The 24,773-nt window shown below is 44.5% G+C and overlaps 1 protein-coding gene across 3 annotated transcripts in view; it reads left to right on the top strand.

The window, feature by feature from the left end:
* ntn1a (netrin 1a) overlaps positions 1-24,773 on the top strand; it is a 250,868-nt gene that overhangs the window by 10,504 nt on the left and 215,591 nt on the right. For all 3 annotated transcript variants that reach the window (XM_038777495.1, XM_038777496.1, XM_038777494.1), the window contains exon 2: positions 125-1,189. In XM_038777495.1, the coding sequence (XP_038633423.1) occupies positions 172-1,189 (1,018 nt within the window). In that variant the 5' untranslated portion in view covers positions 125-171. The remainder of the gene's footprint in view (positions 1-124; positions 1,190-24,773) is intronic.

The raw sequence follows: 24,773 nt of genomic DNA, 5'->3' as shown, positions 1-24,773 counted from the left end.
GAATGTCAGGCAGGACGTCTGCAAACTTTATTTTGACCAGGTTTGCTGAAGTTTTTTTTTTGTTCTTTCGCTGCTCTAATTGCTGATCACTCCGTGTGTGTGTGTTTTTTTTTTCACCAACTAGGATCCTTCGTGGTGAGGAGCGAGGCTGCATTGTGAAGGCAGAACAAAATGCTGGTGAGTTTCTGGGAGTTTGTGTGCGTTTTTGTGGGTCTGAGCTGCCTGGTGGAAGGAGTCCGCGGGGGTTACGGCATGAGCATGTTTGCAGCCCAGCAAACCCCGCCAGACCCCTGCTACGACGAGAGTAGCAACCCGCGGCGCTGTATCCCCGACTTCGTCAACTCGGCGTTCGGTAAGGAAGTCAAAGTGTCCAGCACTTGTGGCAGAGCCCCGACCAGGTACTGTGTGGTCACCGAAAAGGCAGAGGAGCGCTTCAGGAGCTGCCAGCTGTGCGATAACATGGACCCCAGGAAAGCTCACCCCCCAGCCTACCTGACCGACCTCAACAACCCCCACAACCTGACCTGCTGGCAATCGGAGAACTACATCCAGTACCCTCAAAACGTCACCCTCACCCTCTCCCTGGGCAAGAAATTCGAAGTCACCTATGTCAGCCTCCAGTTCTGCTCGCCGCGCCCGGAATCGATGGTCATCTACAAATCCATGGACTACGGCAAATCCTGGATGCCCTTTCAGTTCTACTCGACCCAGTGTCGGAAAATGTACAACAAGCCCAGCAAGGCGGTGATCACCAAGCAGAATGAGCAGGAGGCCATCTGCACCGACTCGCACACCGACATGCATCCCTTCACTGGGGGCTTGATCGCTTTCAGCACCTTGGACGGTCGCCCCTCGGCTCACGATTTCGACAACAGCCCTGTCCTCCAGGACTGGGTCACCGCCACAGACATCAAAGTGGCCTTCAGCCGCCTCCACACCTTCGGCGATGAGAACGAAGACGACTCGGAGCTCGCCCGGGAGTCCTATTACTATGCCGTGTCCGACCTGCAGGTCGGGGGCCGCTGTAAATGCAATGGCCACGCGTCCAGGTGCATCAAGGACCGGGACGGCAACCTGGTCTGTGACTGCAAACATAACACCGCCGGCCCCGAGTGTGACCGATGCAAACCTTTCCACTACGACCGACCCTGGCAGAGAGCCACGGCCAGAGAGTCCAACGAGTGTGTGGGTAAGAGGAAACTTCCATCTTTTATTTTTCAAACCGAGATCTTTGTATCGTCCTGGGGGGGGAGGGGGGGGGTAATTTAGCTGGGAGAATCTATGTGCAAAAGGGAAAGCTTAAAGAGTTTGAGCCTTAAGCAGCTGGACTGAAAACTTAACCTAGTCAGGGAAAAAAAAACTGCGAGCATGTGGGTCATCGAGAATCTTTACAGTCTCCCAGTGACATTTAGCTTTGCTCTCTTCACCGGCCCGGGCAGAAGATTGGACCATTTGAAGTACACATTCATTCCTTTTATGTGTCTGCATATTGTGGCGCTACCGTGTTCCTACACCTTGCAGCAACAGTGTGAATGAGAATGTTGTTCATTATCTACTCAGAACTCCACTGTTTGATATTTGTTTTATATTCATTGACTTTATCAGAGGCCCAGATATTTTATGTACCAAAGGCCATTGAGCCTCTCATTGCACGTTGCCCACAATCACCCAGACAGCCGCCGCCTGCTGCTCTCTGTTACCAACAGGTTAACGATCTTGTTGAAAGTCACACGCCGTAGATGTTCAATCGCATTGAAATCCAAGTTAAAGCTGGCGGTTTGTAAGATTTGTGGCCTGCGACAGTAATAATTATTAAGGATTGGTGTAGAGAGTGGCAAATCCCATCACAAATATTTCACAAAGAAAATTGGAAACCGATCTAATAATAAATATGTCAGTTAAACTGAATAATCTCCAGTTAAACTGAATACCAATAAGAGGCATAGATTCAAAGGCCGAACAATCAATATCTATCAGCCACACAGATTATTCTGCACAGCCTTGTTTAGATATAACCTCAATAAACTAATCTATCCCCAAAATGGACCTGTTGCTATTTATAGATTTGTATTCACGTCGCACTTGAGATAATCGGGCCAGATGTTCAGAGGTGAAAGCTTGCAGTGATAAAATCTAACACCGCAGACAAGGAAAGCACTCCACTGCAGCGCAAGCTAATTGCGTTGAGGGTTACTCCCGAGACTGCGGCTCAAATCCTCAACCAGCAATGGCTGGAGAAATTGTTGCTTCACAATCCGTCTGATGGAAAATTCAGCTCCCAGTTTTCAGCCTGTGTGGCGCAGGGTTGATTCAGGGTTGTGCCCCTGCGTGGGGCAACTCTGAAAGAAAAAGCTGTCCAAAATTCAGCAGTCGACCCCCCCCCCCCCCCCCCCCCCCCCTCCAAATTTGCAATCCGGGGAGATTGGAGAGATTCTGCCACCGAGTAGTTCAACTCAAACCGCCACAAATTCTGCCATCCAGAGGGAGATTCAGACCCACCCTGCCATTTACTGCCGCCCTCTATCATGAAAAGGTTTATATTTTTACTGCCACTCTCCAATAAACCTCGCGTCTTTGATGTCTCTTCTAACCCGATCGGTTTTACGGCCCCCAGCCCAATAAAAACGGGCCAATCTCGCTGTTGTTTCCCTGCGATCGTATTGACTTATTTATTTTTGGGGTAGAGAGTTACCCATCGAATTGGAGTTTCGACCTGAATCTGCCAGTTTGTCCCAGGCAATTAAGCTGTATTTTAATTAATTAATGCTGACATGGATTTATCTATCCGAGTAAAAGCGAGACGATAACGTTTTAAAAGTGATTGGGTGGAGGAAGAACCGCGGCTTCGGGCCCTCAAGGAAGCCTCCTAATTCCCAGGAACGTGTCCTTAAACCTCATGAAAGCGGGAAATAGGTAGTGATAATAATATAATAATAATCCTTATTGTCACAAGTAGGCTTATATTAACACTGCAATTAAGTTACTGTGAAAACCCCTAGTCGCCACACTCCGTAGTTATTGAAGTATTTTGAGACGATAACTTCTCAGCCTCTTTGTTTTGCCATTACATTAATTACAAATCATTAATAGATAGTCACTGAGCGCTCCTGACAAAACTGCAAGACACCACAGACGATACCTGTCTGTTAAAAGTGTGCAGGACTGAGAAATCGTCTGCTCGCCTGACTGGTAACCGAAAGGGAATTTGTCCCCAACGCGCCTGGCTATTAGTTTGAAATCATGTGAGGGCCATGGGGTGGCTAAGATGCCATGTCACAAAAAGAGCAAAGCGAACTGGGTTCGTGAAGTAACGGGGTTAGGGGGAGAGATAGCGCCCAGCACAACACTTCACGGTGTTCTTCACAGATGCTGCTAGACCAACTGAACATTCCAACACTTTCTGTTCATATTTCACCTCTCCAGCACTCACGATATTTTGTTTTTTGTTTAATTTAAAGAACACGGGGGACAAAATAAGAGGGTAAAGCATGAATGTGCTTTAAGTGTCAACGTGTCTGCCGGCTGAATGGGTTGAGGTCTGACCTCCTGACCAGTCTGGGGAATATTGGGGAACTGTCCCACTTGTGTGCAATGTGCTTCCTTCACACCAATGCACATTGGCGGCTTTTAGGACAGGCCCTTACTGGGGCGCGGAGCTGTGGGTTCTCTGTGGGGGACACACAAGCGAACAGATCCATCGATCGTGCAGCCAGCCACGTTTAACCTTTAGATCACTCTGCAGCCAGGAATAGTGCTGCCTCTTCCTACGCCACATCATTCCTCTGTGAGTAAGAGGCATGAGACTGTATGTGAGGACATCTTCAATCGGTTAATGTAACAAATACATGCCCCCAACTGCCATCGTTTCAACTCTCCCTCAACCGCTGTTAAAACTATTCATTATGACAAGTGAATCGAGCCGTAAAACCAGGAATCATACCATAATCGTGTTGACTGTAACATTTAATATTTCACATTTATTCTGATTTCAGTCTGGTAGGCTGTGTTCATGAAGAATGTTAACCCGTCCATTTACTGCAGAATGTGTTTAGTGGCTGGAGTGAACACATTTTTTATTTCGACAGATTTAATGGGGGAGGGTGTTTGATGGGGGCTCGTCAAGAGTTTGAATCGAGTTGCTCAAGTGTCCATTCAAAGTCCAGCTGCATAAAAAAGGCAATACTCCGGTTATTCTCAACCTCAGTGGAAGGGATAATCCCACGGCTTTAGCCACAGGCAGAGAGAGAGAGGGGGACCTTGGTGGTTGCATATTAACACCTCTAGTCAGGCTCGGAAAAGTGATTGGAATCTGGAATATCCAGTGCCCAGGTGCAGTGAGCAATGGGTTGAAATGACAGCCCGGCCGAGAATTGAGGAGGGGTTTAAGGCTGGGTTTAAGTTTCGCAGTTCCCGCTGCTGGTTAAAGCTCTTGCGGTGCTCCGTAACAAAGGCGGTGGCGGGCAGAAAATAGCTTCAGCAAAAGGAAAGGGCACTGGAGCACAAAGTGGTGGCTGGTTGCTTTTTACAGCTTTCACTCCCTCCTTTAGTGGCTCTGACAAGTTGCGCACGGTCCACGGGCGAGTGGCTGAAATCTGAGAATAGGAGGAGGGGCAGGGCACACACACACACAGAGAGAGAGAGAGAGATGTGTAAAGTGCCTCGAGTTTGCTTGCCCGCCAGCTTCTTCAATCCTTTTCAGAGGAAGAGAATTACAAAAAAAAGTATTGGCCCAAGAACTGCAATGCCTCTCAGATAGTCAGGGTGAGGGTTCTTGGAGCAGGTGCGCCCACATATCAGCATTCCTGCCAGTGCGTGTGGTCTTCCTGGAACCGGGGCAGATAATCAGAGCTGGGTCTACCAGCCCCACCTCCTCCCCATTTAAATACATCTCTTTTTTTATCGTTCATGGGACGTGGCATCGCAGGCTGTGCCAGCATTTATTGCCCATCCCTAATTGCCCTTGAGGAGGCAGATAAGAGTCAACCACATTTTATGGGTCTGGCGTCACATGTAGGCCAGACCAGACAAGGACAGCAGATTTCCTTCTCTAAAGGACATTCGTGAACCAGATGGGTTTTCCCGACAATGGTTTCATGGTAGGGGCAGCACGGTGGCGCAGTGGATAGCACTGCTGCCTCACGGCGCGGAGGTCCCAGGTTCGATCCCGGCTCAGGTCACTGTCCATGTGGAGTTTGCACATTCTCCCCGTGTTTGCGTGGGTTTCACCCCCACAGGATAGGTGGATTGGCCATGCTAAATTGCCCCTTAATTGGAAAAAATGAATTGGGTACTCTAAATTTATTAAAACAAAGGCAATGGTTTCATGGTCATCGTTAGACTTTTTCATTCTAGATATTTTATTGGGTGTAAATTCCATTACCTTGTTGGGATTCGAACCTTTAAAAAAAAGTGAACAATATAAAAACACAGAAGATTAGCAAGCTGGTTCACTGCCCTGTGTTGCTATCAGGAATCAGCATTTTTTGTCCCCAAATTCAGCATTAACATTTCATAATTCAACATTTCTTTTTTTTTAAATAAATTTAGAGTACCCAATTCATTTTTTCCAATTAAGGGGCAATTTAGCATGGCCAATCCATCTAGCCTGCACATCTTTAGGTTGTGGAGGCGAAACCCATGCAAACACAGGGAGAATGTGCAAACTCCACACAGAGAGTGACCCAGACCGGGATCAAACCTGGGACTCAGCGCCGTGAGACAACAGTGCTAACCACTGCACCATCGTGCTGCCCTAAACCTTTCTATTCATTTATTCACTGGTCGGAGTAGCAGCAGCTACATATTTATTGGAATGTGGGTGTTGCTGCCAAGGCCAGCATTCGATACCCATCCTAATTGCCCTTGAGTGGCTTACAAGACCATTTCAGAGGGCTGTTTAGAATCAACTACATTATTGCAGGTTTTGAGTCACATGTAGGCCAGGCCAGTTAAGTACAGAACATTCATAGAATCCCTAGTCTGTAGAAGGAGGACATTTGGCCTATTGAGTCTGCACCAACCCTCGGAAAGCATGCCCCAACTAGGCCCACACCCCTACCCTATCCCTGCAACCACAGATCTATAGAATTCCTAAAGTGCAGAAGGAGGCCATTTGGCCCATCAGGTCGGCACCGATCCTCTGAATGAGCACCCCACCTAGGCCCACTTCTCCACCCTATCCCCATAACCCCAACTAACCTGCACTTCTTTTGAAACTAAGGGGCAATTTAGCATGGCCAATCCACCTACACCTAACCAGCACATGTTTGGGCAGTGGGCGGAATCCGGAGCACCGGACGAAACCCACGCAGATATGGGAAGAACTTGCTAACCCTAACCCTAGCCCTAACCCTAACCCTGGTTTAGCTCACTCAGCTAAATTGCTGGCTTTTAAAGCAGGCCAGCAGCACGGTTCAATTCCCGTACCAGCCTCCCCGGACAGGCGCCAGAATGTGGCGACTAGGGGCTTTTCACAGTAACTTCATTGAAGCCTACTCGTGACAATAAGCAATTTCCATTTCATAAACTCCACACAGACAGCCACCCAAGGCCGGAATTGAACCGGGTCCCTGGACTTGGGGCAGCAGTGCTAACCACTGTGCCACCGTGCTGCCCAAATTCCTTTCCTCAAGGACATTTGTCACAACTGTGATATTTTCACAGTCACCATTACTGAGACCAGTTTTCAATTCCAATTTTTAAAAAATGAAGTCAAATTCTACCAGATGCCTTTGTGGGATTTGAACCCATGTCCCAGTGCATTAACCAGGGAATCTAGATTACAGGCCAGTGAAATTACCATGACATAATAATTACTGCGAAACATAATAGATGTTAAGTCATCACCAAGTTCCAGTGCATCTAGTTTTAGTGAAAAGGAATTCATTAGATTAACTGGGATTTATCTTTGCCCTTTCAGGATGTGACTCTGGGCAGCTAACCTACACTTCCAAAACGTACTGTCCCCCATGGGGTTAATCATTGATACACAAATGGAATGGAATTCCATTCTGGCGTCCCAGATTCGAGTCAGACCTTGGCAGATGGTGAAATTTGAATTCAATAAAAAATCTTGTATTAGAAGTCTAATTAAGACCGTGAAAGCATTGTCAATTGTCATAAAGATCCATCTGGTTCACTATTGTCCTTTACGTAATGAAAGGAAATGAAATGAAAATCGCTTATTGTCATGAGTAGGCTTCAAATAAAGTTACTGTGAAAAGCCCCTAGTTGCCTATTCTGGACAACATGTAACTCCAGATCCATAGCAATGTGGCTGACTACTAAATGATCTCAAAATTGGTCTAGCAGGCCATTCAGTTCAAGGGCGATCGGGGATAGAACATAGAACAGTACAGCACAGAACAGGCCCTTCGGCCCTCGATGTTGTGCCGAGCCATGATCACCCTACTCAAACCCACGTATCACCCTATGCCCGTAACCCAACAACCCCCCACCCCTTAACCTTACTTTTTAGGACACTACGGGCAATTTATCACGGCCAATCCACCTAACCACGGCCAATCCACCTTGGGCAACAAATGCTGACCCAGCTAACGATACCCACGTTGTATGAGTTGATACATTTTTTAAATGTCAGGACCTAATCTTTCAGTAACATTGAGCATTGCCGTCTTCACTGTAAAAAATGTTACATTTTTGCAGAATTTTACTGCTCAGTAATTGAAGGGATGTTGGCAATTTAAGAAAACTCTGTTTCTAACTGCTTCAACCAAAACTATTGGTAGCTCTTACAGTCCATGAACAGCATGCTTACTTTCCATGCCGCCTTCTGAAATATGTGTTTAATACACTTGTTGAAATAATAGAGAATGTACTATACATAGCGTCTTATCAAGTTCCGCGAGACATCCCATCTATAATTGATGACGTGGATCTGCAGTTCCTGCTGTTAATTGAGCAAATTCAGCAGTCATATTGCACATAGAGGATCACAACAAAACAGAGACACATATGCAGTTAATTGTTTTGCGGGCAGTGATGAGTTTTTCACGGATGAGGAATAAAGTATCTCCTCATGTCACCTCTGGTTCTTCTGCCAATCATTTTAAATTTGTGTCTTATGGTTACCAATGGTTCGGCCACTGAAATCAGTTTCTTGTTAGTTACTTTATACAAATTGTTCATGATTTTTCCCAACTCTACCAAAGTTCGTCTTTCCCTTCTCTGCTCCAAGCAAAGAAACACTAGTCTCTCCACATAACTGAATGCCCATTCTAACAAATCTCTCCTGCACCTTGTGTAAACCCTTCAAATCCTGCCTTAAGTGCATGACACCTGTAAATCAGCTGAATACTCCAGCTGAGGTCCAACCAGTATTTTACAATTTTACCATAAAAAAGCCAAAGGTCCCATATGGTTTTTTAAAGTAGGTTTCTCAACTTGTTCTGCCATCTTCAAAACATTTTTATACATACACCCAAGTTCCCTCCATTTCCACACTCCATTAACATTGCAACATTTAGTTTATATTGCTTTGCCTCATTTTTCCTGCGAAGTGCACCTTTGCATTAAATGTCATCTGCTATATATATGTCCCTTTGTTTCAGGCTATGTACCCCTGGAATCTATTATTGACTGCCTAATTTCCAGGTTTTCTGTCATTTACAATCTTTGAAATTACATACTGCATGGATCTAAGTCCAGATCAATGCTAATATGTTTGGATGGTGGGTGATGTTGTTCTCATCATAACCTGTATGTATGCACATTTAACAATGGAGGTTACCAAAGAACAATCAAGAGGAGTTGCCATGGGTGATTGTTCTCCTTCACCCATGAATGCTCATTATTTTACCCTACACTAGCCTTGCTAAGATAAGCTCAGTTAGGACTGGTGGATGGCACAGTGGTTAGCACTGCTACCTCACAGTGCCAAGGACCCTGGTACAATCCTGGCCCTGGGTCACGGTCCGTGTGGAATTTGCATATTCTCCCCATGTCTGCATGGGTCTCACCCCCAAACACAAAAAGCTGTGCAGGGTAGGTGAATTGGCCATGCTAAATTGTCCCTTAATTGGGGAAAAAAAGAATTGGACACTCTAAGTTTATTTTTTTTAAAGCACTAGTGGGAGATAATATCTGTGACTCTGCTGATACTGTGGGTCGGTACCACAGTAGCTGTTGCATTTACTCAGATTCATCAGGAGTCCTAGATGCATTGCTTTCATAATTAGGTTATGCTAGAATGATTGCAATGGGAAACTAAATAAACTAAAGAATCATGTCCAGGAGGTGCATGCATAATCTCAAGTAGATATTTTCATCTATATGAAATTTTTAAGTATAACATTTATCAAGAATAGTGTGGTCACTACTAACTATTACAGAGTTGTTGCTTCTGATTACAAATATAATGAAAAAGACAAGTGATCATAGTATGATATCAGGCACAGCACTGATGAATCCCAAGTCTGTATTCTTCTCATGAGTAGTCAGAAATCTTAATTTAATGGACATGAAGGTCATTTCGCAGTAGGGTACGAAATGACATTTTACTGTCTGCAGTTAAATTATATCTTTAACGAAATGGCTGCATTAATGTTATGGCAGGTTTCTAATGACACATAAAGTAGCTTTGCTGCTTCAGGTTTTATAATTCGGAACAGAATCTGGTGACCATTTGTTTAGATGCTGACAACATAAACAGAATTTGTAGTAAATAGGTTAGTATTTCACAGGAAAGCTCATGAATCTGCTAATGGTCAATTCTAAGTTCATTCTCATCAATAAAATATAAATAGCCATTTCAGGGTTTTCCGAGGACATTCTTTATGACCATCCTGACCTACTGGGGGAAATAAAGTCATGACCTTGCCACACTTTTCTAAAATGCTAATTAGCTACAAGCTCTCAGCAAGGGCTAAATGACTATACATAATTCAGATTTTAATGATTATCTTGCTTGGGCTATGAATAGAATATGTAAAAAGTGTGCTTAATGATCAATCATAATGACAGATAGTGATGTACAGTGGCAAGAAATGATTCCAATAGTTTACAAATTGAAAAATCCACCGAGCGACTGCTAATTATTGCAGAGTTGCAGAAATTATTTCAGTGGTCCAGGATAGATCCTTGTGACAAAGTTCAGCACTCGTTGCATCCATCATGTTGTCATTGCAGTTGCCTTTGCTATGCATTCCTTTCATGTTATGTGAGCAATGTTACCACACACACATCACAAAACATTTGCTTGCTGTGCTTTCCAATGTAAACAATGATCTAAGGAAGCCCAATTTAGACTGAGTTAATGAGATGCTTCATATGTTTATCAAAGGAAGACATTAATGTTTTACCTGTATTAATCTTGCAGTAAGATTTGAATTTGTAATAGATCATTCCTTTCAATGTTTGGCTGCAGTCTTGTAATTAGTGTCAGTGTGAAAATTTTGACGATGGAATTTCTACGAGTGCGCGAACACAATTGGTCATTAAAATAGAGGCAATGATTTTGACAACTGTTAGTATTTACTAATTGATAGATGTTTATAACCCAAATGATTTCTCAGATAATTTGCTTTAAGGGATTTGAGTTGCTTGAAATTGTGGGGAAGTTTGAACTACACGTGAAATTGTTCAAAGTCTGTCTTTTGAAAGAATTTTGCAGATTTATTCAGTGGCTATTGCGAATGTGGACTAATTGGACCAACATCAAAGATGTCAGCATCTTAGATAACCACAGCCCAGATAACTACAGCAGATTCCAGAGGCTATTAGCATAATTGTCCACATTAATGCAGGCTAATGTATCATCCACTGCCAATCATCACCAGTTGCCACTTGTGGACAGAATGCTTACTGAGGCTCGGTTACCAAAATGGCTGCATTGGTTTCAAACATAAATTGTTGCATATTTTCTGAACTGTAAGTTATTTGAAATGTTACCTCAGGAATTCAAACTGAAGGGCGGCACGGTGATTAGCACTGCTGCCTCACGGCGGCAAGGGCCCGGGTTCGATCCCAGCCCCGGGTCACTGTCCATGTGTACTTTGCACATTTTCCCCATGTCTGTGTGGGTCTCACCCCCACAGTCCAAAGATGTGCAGGGTAGGTGGATTGGCCATGCTAAATTGCCTCTTAATTGGAAAACAATAATAGGTATTCAAACTGAATTACATAGGCAGTGATCTTCCAGCTGTTCGCATTGGCGAGATCTTCCGGAACTGCCAAGCCACACCCCACCATGCGTTTCCCAGCGGTGAGAGGTGGATTCAATGGGAAATCCCACTGACACTGGCAGGAACAGAAGATTCCACCACCGGCCAACAGTGTGCCACCTCCCATCGCTGAGACGCACACCGCGCGTGGAGAGGCCAGAGAACCTCGCCCATAGTGCTTTCAAACCTAGTTATGTAAAATGTAGGCTGGATTTGAATGGATATTTTTCAGGTCATAACAGTGTCAGACTGGCCTGGGATTCTTTGGCATTCTTATGGGGAAAAGGATGGATTAATAATCCAGCATTAGGAAACTTTTCAAGAGGTGGGGTCCTTGGAGAAACCTCTTGTATGGCCAGTCTGCACCATTTGTTAACAGCAAGAACATGAAAATTCTTTACATTGCCACAACACCCAATTGACTTGATCTTCTCATTTTGTTTAACTCTACTGAATGTCCAGTGTAAAAAACATTGATGATGTGACACATGACCATGGGTGGCTCAATGGCAGTAATCTTGCTGCTGAGTCAGATAGTCAATGCCCACCTCCTCACCCTCTCACAGAGGCATGAGTCTAGGCTAATCTAGGCTAATCAAGCAGCACCACTGCAACAACATATTTTTTAGGACATATCTCTCACTATTGTTTAAGAGGCCTTCCTGAGTGCAGGTTGGCTACTGTGTCTGCCTACATGACAGCAGTCACTGAACTTCACAATACCTCGCTGGTTTTGTAGGACTTTGGGACACCCCAAAAATGTGGGAAGGTGTTAAGTACCCGAACAGGTGCCAGAATGTGGCGACTGGGGACTTTTCACAGTAATTTCATTGCAGTGTTAATGTAAACCTACTTGTGACAATCAAAAGATTATATTATATATAAATATACAAACGCATGAAAAATTACATGTTTCTGGATAAAACCTTATGGAGTGGGGTGTTCCTCATTCATGCACTATTTTTCCAGAGACCTCAATTGGGAGACTGGGACAGCTGGGACTCAGTTTTTTTAATCCTCTACAGATTAGATTTTTTTTCCCCCTCAGCTTCGTTGCTCTTCATTTGCCTCCCAGTTGGATTAGAATGCACAGGCAGGACCAGGAACCATTCATGGCACATACATGCCCGTTCACTGATTCATTTCCCTTCTCACAGCTCTCTGTTATTATTGATGCTTAAAACACTTGCCCACTCAGCAGGACGCAATGCAGATTCTCAGTGACATCTTGAAGTGATCAAATGAAAGCTGGCTTGAAGCACACTGTTGGTAAATACTTGAACCCATCCCATCAGCAGCTGAGGAAAGAAATGGCAAGGGCAACTGTGACTTCTCCCAGCTCCTCCCACTGACAATCCTGCTCAGTGAATCCATGAAAAGGTAATTCTCCACACCCTGCAGCCCACCATTGTTAACTACTTTACTGGAAACCTTTGCCCATCTGTTGTCGCTCGCTCCCTCAGCATCTCCCCCTGCCACCTTCCTTCAAAATCTCCTTAAGGTGATCTTTCTCAGCAGTACTTCAGCAACCTCCTTCTCTTTTCCCTCCAATATAAGTTAATCATGTTCTCCCAAGCCAACCTGTGGTTCACTATTAAATAATATACCAAGCAGAAGGGAAAATATATCAAATAAATGTGTCTTCAGTCACAATTCTTATTTGATCCTTCCAAGCATTGTCACTGATGGTCATCTTAAATAGATATAGATTTTAATTTAATTTATTGATACTAACTGTTCAAAGTAATAACAAAAGAATGGAGCTGACGTCCGAACTCATGAGTAGTAAAATCACAGGTTCATTATGCTGCTTGTATTCACTGTATAGTGCATCCTATATCAGTCACGGAGTAATCATTATTAGAACAGCTTTTATAATAAAGGGGCAATTAGGGGCTGGTTTAGCACAATGGGCTAAGACAGCTGGCTTGTAATGCAGAACAAGACCAGCAGCACAAGTTCAATTCCCGTTCCAGCCTCCCTGAACAGGTGCCGGAATGTGGCGACTCGGGGCTTTTCACAGTAACTTCATTGAAGCCTATTTGTGACAATAAGTGATTATTATTATTAATTAGCATGGCCAATCCATCTACCCTGCACATCTTTGGGTTGTGGGGGTGGGACCCACGCAGACAATGTGCAAACTCCTGGGATTGAACCCGGATCCTTGGTGTCATGAAGCAGCAGTGCTAACTACTGCGCCACCATGCCGCCCCAGCTTTTTAATGTTTTAATGAACTGCAGGGGTAATAAAGTTAAAAGGTTTGATACATAATTAGGGGATGTCATCATGAAATGTGTTTGCCTTTAATGAAGGTGGCACATGGTTAGCACTGCTACCTAACAGTTCCAGGATCCCGGGAATGCACAAGTTAGGTGGATTGGCCATGCTAAATTTCTCCTTAGTGTCCAACAGATTAGGTCGGGTTTTGAGTTACAGGGATAGGGTGGAGGCATGGGCTTAAGTAGGATGCTCTGTCCAAGGGCCAGTGCAGACTTGATGGGCCGAATGGCCTCCTTCTGCACTGTAAATTCTATGAAGGTGATGTTATCACACCGAGAGTGGTAGATCTGCACAACTCCATATTTGTGGCAAAAATCTGTATTCTTTATACATTGGTATATGCTTTCTGGCAAAAAAATCCCAAATATTTTTCTTTCTTTTTAAAAAATTTTTTTAAATTTAGAGTATGCAATTTTTTTTTTCCATTTAAGGGGCAATTTCACTTGGCCAATTCACCTAATCTGCACATCTTTGGGTTTTGGGGGTGAAACCCACGCAAGCAGAAGGAGAATGTGCAAACTCCACACAGTGAACCCAGGTCCTCAGTGCTGTAGGCAGCAATGCTAACCATTGTGCCTCCATGCCGCCCAAAACGTCCCAAATATTGACAATTTGATATATTACCCAACAAAAATCAATCATGTAGTGTACCTTTTAGCTAATTTGGCTGGACAGCTGCTTCGTGATGCAGAGCAAAATTAGCAGCGTGGGTTCAATTCTCAAACCGGCTGAGGTTATTCATGAAGGCCCCGCATTCTCAAACTTACCCCTTGCCTGAGGTGTGGTGATCCTCAGATTCAACATCGCGTACCTGTGTAGTGCCTTAAATAATAAAACATTCCAAATTGTTTCACGTGAGCATTATAGAACTAGATCTGACACTTAAGTCACATGAGAAGACATTAGGGCGAATGGTCAAAACAAGACATCTTAAAGAGAGTGCCTTAAAAGAGAATAGAGAGGTGGAGAGTTGTCGGGGGGGAATTCCAGAATTTAGAATCTTGGCAGTGGAAGGTGCAGCCACTAACTGGGGGAACAATTGAAATTGGATTTGTTGAAGAGACCAGTGTTTGAGGAGAGTAGATATTTCTGAGGAGTTTGGGGTTGTAGGTGGTGAGGCCATGGATGTATATGATAACAGAAAGATTAAAATTGAGGAGGTGCACCTAGGAACCAATGTAGGCAGCAAGCACAGGGATCTTGGAATGTGTTGGTGCTTTCCAAATTTGTGCCCATTTTCTCCAGAATTCCATGTTTGAATCTCTCCAAACAGGTTTCAAATACAAATTATCCCACCACAAGAGTCTTTTTTAATAAATTTAGAGTATCCAATTATTTTTTTCCAAATAAGGTGGCCAATCCACCTACCCTGCACATCTTTTGGTTTGTGAGGCGGCGGCGGCGGGGGGGGGGGGGGGGGGGGGGGGGGGGGGGGGACACGGATGGTGAACGGGGGCCGGGATCGAACCCGGGTCATCGGTGGAATCAGGCAGCAGTGCTAACCACTGTGCCGCCCCTCTCCCATCTCAAAGTTTGGCATGATCTCAAGTGTATGAAGATTTTTTGAGGCTGGCCAGGAATATATTGGATAGTCAATTATAGAATAAACAAAGGCCTGGATGAGCTGCTGAGAGGAGGGGGAGGGGGTGGTGGGATAAGTCGGGCAGTGTTACAGAGGTGTGAATAGGCACTCTTAGTGATGCCGCAGAAACTCAGCTTGGGGTCAGACAGGCCACTGAGGTTGTGAGCAGTCTGATTCAGCGTCAGAAAGTTACCAGGACAAGGGAAGGAGTTGATGACTAGGGAACAGGGTTTATGGCAGCAAATAAAGACAATGGCCCAATTTCTGCCAAGCCAAGGCAACTTGGGAGCCCTGTGGCAGCACGGTGGCGCATGCGGTTAGCACTGCTGCCTCATGGCGCCGATGTCCCAGGTTCGATCCCGGCTCTAGGTCACTGTCCGTGTGGAGTTTGCATATTCTCCCCGTGTTTGCGTGGGTTTCGCCCCCACAACCCAAAGATGTACAGGCTAGGTGGATTGACCACGTTAAATTGCTACTTAATTGGAAAAAAATGAATTGGGCAGTCTAAATTTATAAAACAATGGAAGATGGATCCGGATTTGGGTTGTGGGGCGAAACCCACGCAGACACGGGAAGAATGTGTAAACTCCACATGGACAGTGACCCAGGGCCGGGAATCTAACCTGGCTAAGAGTGTGGGTCGCCTGCCTCTGGGCAGAACTTCAACTCTTGCTGGCTCCAATGAAGGGGTGGGCAGTGCAAACTACACTCCATACACCACCCCCTCCTTCACCCCCAACCTGCAAACTGTAATGTTTGTGGAGTTGGGCCTTTTCTCTCAGAATATATGGTTCACAGTTCCTCAGAGAAGTTGTGTATGATGGGGATTTTCTGCCCCAATCAGGGAATCAAACAATCCAGATCCTGGAATTTTTGCATTTGCAACCTTTGAAACACAGAACAAAATCTGTTCTTTCAGTTTCAATAGTTCAAAGCAATATTGTAAGTTAGATGTGGTTTTACTCCAACGATGAGCTCTGTACCCTGTCTTTGCTAGCCCCCATCTACAATAACCGTCTTTTTCTCCCTGCGGGTTTGGACTCGACATTTAAGTCATGGGAGGGGAAGGGCCTGGAGAGGTTTGGAGACCTCTTCATGGAGGGGAGGTTTGCTAGCTTTTAGAGGTTAGCGGAGAAAAATCATCTGCCTGGTTCCAGCCTATTCAGGTATTTTCAGATTGCCGATTTTTCGCACAAGGCTTTCTCCTTCTTTCCCTTGACACCACACTCTTCTTCCCTGTTGAAGAAGATTTTGTCTTTTGTATGTTTTATTGCAAAAGTATATCAAAAACGTTACAACACAAAAAGACCCTGGGAAATATTCTGCCAACAATCAACTATACAGCTTGTGCAATGTTCCCCCCATTTTCACTCACCACCCCCCCCCCCCCTCCCCCCATGACGAACAACTTCTCAAACATGGTCAGAAACCTCCCCACCTTATCTCAAACACCTCAGCTGAGCCCCTTAGCTCATACTCTATCTTTTCCAGCTGCAGGAAGTTGCACAGGTCACTCAACCAGGCTGCCACCTCCCGGTGGTGAAGCTGACCGCCACTCCAGTAAGATTCGTCGCTGGGAAATCAGAGAGGTGAAGGCCACAACATCGGTCTTCCTCCTCTCCATGAGCCCCGACTTTCCCGAAACCCCAAATTTCATCATGAAAGGATCTGGGTCCACCTCATCCCCCACTACCCTGGCTAAGACTGCGAACACTCCCGCCCAGAATTTCTCCAACTTTTTACAACACCAGAACGTGCGCATGTGATTCGCTGGCCCCCGCCCACACCTCTCACACTCATTTGTCACCTCCTGGAAGAACCCACTCATTCTTGCCCCAGTCGTATCTACCTTAAACTGCATCCGGCTCATCCTTGCGTACAAGGAGGTTGCGTTTACCATACACAATGCCTCACTCCATACTCCCCAACTGATCTCCACGCCCAACTCCCCTTCCCATTTTCCTTGATCTTCACCACCCGCTCACCTCCCTGCTCTCCCAGCCACCTATATGTATCTCCAATTCTGCCTTCCCCTTCCACATCCGGAAACAGCAGTCACTCCAGCAGGGTGTATCCCGGCAACCTAGGGAACTCCTTCCAGACCTTTCGCGCAAAGTCCCTAACCTGCAGGTACCTGAACTCCCTCTCGGCAGCTCTACCCTCTCCCTCAGCTGCTCCAGACTGGCAAACCCTTCCCTCAATTACAAATCCCCACCTTGACCAGCCTCACTTCCCGACACATGCTATCCCCCCCCCCCACCGGCTCAAATCCATGATTCTCACACAATGGCGTTAACACCGACATCCGCTCCATCATAAAATGCCACTGCACCTGGTCAAATGCCTTCCCCGCGTCCATGGACACCACGACCTCCAGTACCAGGGCTCCCGACAGATTCATGACTACATTCAACAACCTTCTTATATTCCTCAAGAGCCTTTTATGAAGCTCATTTGATCCTCTGCAATCATCCCCGGGACATAATCCTCCATCCTTCCTGCCAACAACTTAGCCAATACTTTCACATCAGTATTCAACAATGATTTGGGCCTGCACAACTCACATTCCACCGGGTTCTTCCCTGTTTCGGGATTGCCGTAATCACTGCCTGCATCATCGTCTCTGGCAGCTGCCCCCTTCTCCAACGCCTCATTAAACCCCCAAAAGATGTGGTGCCAGGTCCGTCGCAAACACCTTATAAAACTCTGCTGGATATTCATACGGCCCAGGGGCTTTCCCCAACTTCATACCCCTGATACTATCCAGCACCTCATTCAGCCCCTTTGCCATTCGTAGGAGCTCCTCCAGTGCCTGCCTCTTTACTTCCTCCAACTGGGAAAACTCCAGCTCGTCCAAACACCGTTCCATGTCCCCCCCTCTCCCCCAGGCCCGCCTTGTACAATCCCTGGTAATATGCCCTAAACACCTCCTTTATCTTCCCGGCTCCAACACTACATCCCCAGCCCCAGTCCGTATCCTCAATATTTCCCTGGACACAACCTGCCTCCGTAGTTGATGTGCTAATATTCGACGCGCGTTCTCCCCATACTCATATTGACTCCTCTTGCCCAAAGCAGCTGTCCTACCACTGCCCCATTGTCAGTCCGTCAAATTCTCCTGAAACGTTTTCCTCCTCGCCAATTCCTCCATGGTGGGCACCCTCGAATACTCCCTATCCACCTCCTCTATCGCGCTCATTAGGCGGTCATATTCCTCCCGCCTATCCCTACCGCATCAGCCTTGAATGAGATAATTTCCCCCCGCCCACTGCCTTCAGCGCTTCCCAAAAAATGGACGCCGACACCCCCCCATTTTGATTCACCTCCACATAATCCTTAATCGCTGCCCGCACCTTTACACAAAAGCCTCCAACCGCCAACCACCCTGAATAAATATTCCACCTCGGCCTTTGCTCTCATCCCGGTCCGAAATAACTATCCCCACGTACTCTGCCCTCTAACCCCAATCAAAATCTCCCGGTTCACCACAACATAATCAATGCTTGAATACACCTTATAAACATGTGAAAAAAGGAATACTCTTTTCTCCCCAGAGTTCTTAAAGCGCCACAGATCCACCATACCCATCGTTTCCATAAATCCATCCAGCTCCTTTGCCATTCGTGCTCTGCGCATCAACCTGAGGATTGGCCTATCCACCAGCTCTCGGATACGGTTAAAATCCCCTCCCATAATTACCTGCTCCCTGGCCAAGTTCGGGATTGCTGCCAGAAGCCCCCCATAAAACCTACATCATCCCAATTTGAGGCATACACTTTTACAAACAGCACCGGCACCCCTTCCAATACCCGACTCACAATCACATATCTCCCACCCGGTTCCCTCACTTCCTTCGCACTCACAGACCCCGTTCTCTTGCTCATTAGAATTGCCACACCCCGCGAATTTGGATCAAATTCCGAGCGGAAAACTTGCCCGACCCACCCCTTCCTTAACCTAGCCTGGTCCTTTATGCAGAGGTGTGTCTCCTGCAGAAAGACCATCTCCGCTTTCAAGCTCCTGAGGTTCTTTTTGGATGCAAAGTTAAGCAGTTTAGTATTGTGTTTGTAATGAAGATTTGATTTAGAAATATCAAAGCCTTATTTTTTCATGCAATCACTCCTGGAGCGAATTATTCTTTCCACAGTCTTAATATAAACTAAAATATTGGGGTTTCGATCCAGTATCCTGGCCAACGTTGGGGTCTGGTCTGGAATCATAATGCAGGACATTCACTACACAATGATTATGGAAAAAGCAAAATGAATAGAATACTTAATTCAAAACAAGAAGACAGCATTTGAAATGTTTTACATTTGTGTACATCCTTACTACTGCTTTCCAGGGGACAGGCAGACACTAAATAAAGGCGATTGAAATTGCCTGGAGGAAGTAGCCTCATTAAATTTTATTATTTTTTTTAATTTAGAGAACCCAATTATTTTTTCCAATTAAGGGACAACTTAGCATGGCCAACCCACCTACCCTGCACATCTTTTTGGGTTGTGGGGATGAAACCCACGAAGACGCGGGGAGAATGTGCAAACTCCACCCAGACAGTGACCGGGGCCGGGGATCGAACCTGGGTCCTCAGCGCTCTAGGCAGCAGTGCTAACCACTGCGCCATCCTGTCACCCCATTCCATTTTATTCTGACATCAGATTTACACTCCAAGTTTAAAATGGTGAAACAGATTTGTATGACTACTGAAATTGTAGTGTGAGACCAACAGTAAAGGTCCATGGACAGGGCAGCACGGTGGCACAGTGGGTTAGTACTGTGGCCTCACGGCGCCGAGGTTCCAGGTTTGATCCTGGCTCTCGGTCATTGTCCGTGTGGAGTTTGCACATTCTCCCCGTGTTTGCGTGGGTTTCGCCCCCACAACCTAAAAATGTGCAAGCTAGGTGGATTGGCTAAATTGCCCCTTAATTGGAAAAATGAATTAGGTACTCTAAATTTATATTTAAAAAAGTCCATTGGCAACACAGTTAAAATAAGCTGCAGTGGGTAGCACTGCTGCCCCACGGCGCCAAGGTCCCATGCTTATCCCGGCTCTGGGTCACTGTCCGTGTGGAGTTTGCACATTCTCCCCGTGTTTGCATCCAAAGATGAGAAGGCTAGGTGCATTGGCCACACTAAATTACCCCTTAATTGGAAAAAAATAATTGTGTCCTCCAAATTTCTTTTTTTTTAAATAAGCTACATCAATCATTCAGATCAGAACACCAAGGATGTACAATTTAATTTGTGAGACAGTTATGTATTGCTATTATCTATTTCATATGCCATGTATTTAGTGTCTTATTCTATAATGGAGATCAGTGAAATAATACAGTTAACAAAATATATCTGTTATACCTGGCTGGCAATATGTAATTTACTGAACAATAAAAGCCTGGATAATTGGAGAATATTTTATTATTGTATCCGGAGCTGTACACAATGAGGGTTAAGGATTAAATGATAGTTTTGTCCAGAAATCGACCATACTTTCCAATAGAAGATCCCAAATATCTTTGAATTTTGCCCTCAGAAATGCTTCTAACTGTCTGCACAACCGTTGTTAGTCCAATCTAACATTGCATTAACATTACATTTCACAAGGGAGCATTATTGGTGCATTATACAGCAGAGAATTATGGAAACATTTTGACAAGCTGGGTTTCTGGGGTTAATGAGTTAACATGTCGGTTTATTTTGTTTACATGGTGGAATAAATGTTTTACAAGCTGGTTAAAATGATCTAGTTCAGATGCTGATTTTTAATGTTTTTGTAAAATATATTGAAGTTGTGTCATGTGAAAGCGGCAGCGTAACCATTGTCGCACTCAGAATTATTTTTGAAAAGGTACACAAGGTCTGGCTCTTCAACACAAGTTAACATTTAAATCAGAACATGTATTAAACCTGATCAATTTCTGATGAATAGTTTCTCTGGTGGTGAGGTTGTAAATAAAATTCTCAGTGTCAGAAAATGAAACGGGGATTCTTAATCCCGATGATTTCTCAAATTGTGGACATTTGTGTCTTGTGCATCTCAACTTCACGGTTGGATAGACTCAAATGGAAGTTAAAATGGAAAGGAAGTAATAAGAATAAAAACAAAGACCTTTTAAATGACACTGTGTGAATATGAGTATACAAGCACTTCACACATCCATATGACTTCTTGTTGTCTGCCACTTTAATGGATGTGCTAACTCCTTTTAAATAAAATAGTGACAAAGGAATCTCATAGGAATGTGTTAAACATACATGTATATTTGCACAACATAATTTCAAGGTCTAAAAGCAATTAAAGGAGTGAGTAGTTAAAACATAAAACATTTATGTTTTTGAACATTTTAATCCAGTTTTGTAAATTAATTTGCCTTCCCCACATTTTTCCCAAAATGTGACAGGCAACCAACAGCTTGCATTTATATTTTGGTTTCAACACAGTAAAACGTCCCAAGGCACTTAAATAACCTATTTCCAGGTCGTAGGTATTCCAGGGATAAATAGAGATGAAAATGCCATTTAGTATGGGTGCAAATCAGCGACCCCGTTGCACCTGGCATGGACCCATGCACAGCAGGTGAACCGCACACGAGCCCCAAATCAGGCACCGCGCTGGGCACGAAACCTAACTTGCTCTGCCCGGCTCATTTAAAGTCACAGATGCACCGGATTCACCTGGCACCTGGTACTCACCTGCCGTGCCTGAGAGACCTCGCCAGGTGCCGTTTGGTACTGGTCCAGACGTGGACCAGTGTAATGGACCTGCCGCTTGCCAGGGACACTGACATTACAAAGTTTCACTGACTACACTGACACAAGAATCACTAACATTACAAAGTTTGAAGCTGAAAAGCCGGGTTGCTCGTTCAGACACTGAGAACTATCTCCATCCCCTGAATATCTTCTTTGTGCTTCAGTTCCCAGAATTGAACACAGTGCTACTCAAATGACCAGTACACTCACTCTTGCAGCATAATGTCCTCTGACTTGTTTTCCACTGTTTTGGCTGTATAGTTTGGCATTCTATTTGTTTCGCTGATTGCTACTTCAACTGGGGTATGTGCATAAGAGCATGGTGCATATCTTCATTCAAATTTCTCATTTTCCCTCAACAGTGTTTCCGCTTCTTGATGCTTTCAACAGAAAGTTTATCTAATCTGAAAGTTACTATGCCAGAAGTTAAGAGAATAAACCATCTCTGTGGCAGAACATGCTGGCATCTCATCTGTATCATTGGAAGACGAGCTTTATCAAAAATTTCTAATCATATACATAAATAAATAATCTTTTTATTGTCACAAGTAGGCTTACATTAACACTGCAATGAAGTTACTGTGAAAAGCCCCTAGACGCCACATTCCAGCGCCTGTTCGGGTACACAGAGGGAGAATTCAGAATTATTCTGTTTTTAGGGCAGCACGGTGGCGCAGTGGGTTAGCCCTGCTGCCTCATGGCGCCGAGGTCCCAGGTTCGATGCCGGCTCTGGGTCACTGTCTGTGTGGAGTTTGCACATTCTCCCCGTGTTTGCGTGGGTTTCGCCCCCACAACCCAAAGATGTGCAGGCTAGGTGGATTGGCCACACTAAATTGCCCCTTAATTGAAAAAAATTAATTGGATACACTAAATTTATAAAAACAAATTTTAAAAAAATAATTCTTTTTTTTTCCAATTAAGGGGCAATTTAGCATGGCCAATCCACCTAGCCTGCACATCAATCCATGCAAACATGGGGAGAATGTGCAAACTCCACACAGACAGTGACCCAGAGCCGGGATTGAACCTGGGACCTCGGCACCATGAGGCTGCTGTGCTAACCTACTGCGCCACCGTGCTGCCCTGAATTCAGAATTCCCAGCTGGTACGGGAATTAAACCCGTGCTGCTGGCCTTGTTCTGCATCACAAACCAGCTGTCAAGCCCACTGAGCTAAACCAGCCATCTGACATTACTGATGTTTCAGTGGACTGCCATTCAACCTAATATGATTTTATTTATGATCCGACATAGTCCCTTTCCCATTTCATCAGACACATTATTTTTTCTTAAATTTTAGAGTGTCCAATTCTTTTTTTTCCAATGAAGGGGCTAATTAGCGTGGACAATCCACCTACACTGCACATCCTTTTTTGGGCTGTGAAGGTGAGCCCCACACAGACACAGGGAAAATGTGCAAACTCCACACGGACAGTGACCCGGAGCAGGAACCCAGGTCCTTGGCTCTGTGAGGCAGCTGTGCTAACCACCGGTCCACTCTAACAGACACATTTCTTGAGTACAAATCGGAACATCGGTATATAGGAACAGGAGTAGGCCATTCAGCCCCTCGAGTCTGGCACCACCATTCAATGAGATCATGGCTGATCAGTGGCCCAACTCCATTTACCTGCCGCATAATATCTTTGCTTAACGAAAATCTATTAATCTCAGATTTTAAATAATCCACTGTGCCTAACCTCTTTCCATTTAGAAAACACGCTGATCTATCCTTTTTTGGTCCAAAATGGATAACCTCACGCTTGCTTAAATTGAATTCCATCTGCCACAATTGTGCCCATTCACCTTGTCTATCAAATGCATACATTTTCACAACAAAAGCCTAAAGTTGCACTTTGTTGATTAGAAATACTGTATTTCATTAAAATTAAGAGATACCATTTCTGAGCTATTAATTATCGATCTAATAGTAGCTCCCAAAAAATTACATTTAAAAGATAAAACACGGTCAGAAAGTTAAACTATGAGGCAGTTAGCATTAACAATGAGCAGCGTTACCTCATAATTCATTCATGTTCTAAAGGAATGAGGTGATAATTAAATTCCACACCGCCTCTTTGGTGCATAATCTTTTTGGGTGATGGTTGAGTGGCACTTGCATTGATGAGGAAGGACAGGAATCTTATTAGTGAGTTCCTACACAAGGAAATAGGAGAGATTTAATAGACGGAGAGAAGCAAGGCTTCCCAATGTACACTGACAGCACTAAAATATCTGCTCACAAAAATATTGGTCTATAAATATTTGCTTCCAACATGGAACATTGCCTCATACAAACAAAGCGCTGAAAACAAATATTTTACATACACTCCTGTAATCAGTTTCAATAAAACTGCTGAACTGGAACACTAAAATGTAGGCGATTTGTGTTTGGGAAAAATTCCCCAGTCTGTATTTCAGCTAAAAGGTTATTCTGTATTTTTGGAATGTATTTTAAACATTCCAAATTTGTTATCGAAGTATGTAGATAAATACACCAGTCAAGGGAACGATTGCAATGAGTTGTTATTGTCTGCATTTGCAAAAATATGACAATCTATTAGGGACTGAATTTGGAATTATTCCCATGTATATCTAGGCCTGAATGTTGGCACAAGCTGCCTCAGCAAATCTTGAGGTATTGTTTTTGTGTATTTTATTCAGCATGATAAAGTTTCTCCTTATGTTTCTGAACATGGTAAACAGGATTATGATTTTCACTCCACCGTTTGCACTGGTATTCCAGAATTTTAGAAAACCTCAGGGAGGAAATGGCTTTCAACAGAACAGCATTATTCCGGAGACCATTTCCCCTCTTTGATTCAAATTCACTTTGCATAAAACTTAACGAGCTGTTAATTTGAGACTTTTACTTACAACACCGGGCAGATTTAATTTTATTGCAGCGTAAGCACAAAATATTGCACACATGTGTCACTGATAGTAGCGCTCTTTGATGGTTGATTTCAGTGCCC

Source organism: Scyliorhinus canicula, chromosome 18 (genome assembly GCF_902713615.1).
Source record: "Scyliorhinus canicula chromosome 18, sScyCan1.1, whole genome shotgun sequence".
Taxonomy (NCBI): domain Eukaryota; kingdom Metazoa; phylum Chordata; class Chondrichthyes; order Carcharhiniformes; family Scyliorhinidae; genus Scyliorhinus; species Scyliorhinus canicula.
Note: the sequence above shows the minus strand (reverse complement) of the source record. Positions and strands in the feature narration are given on the sequence as shown.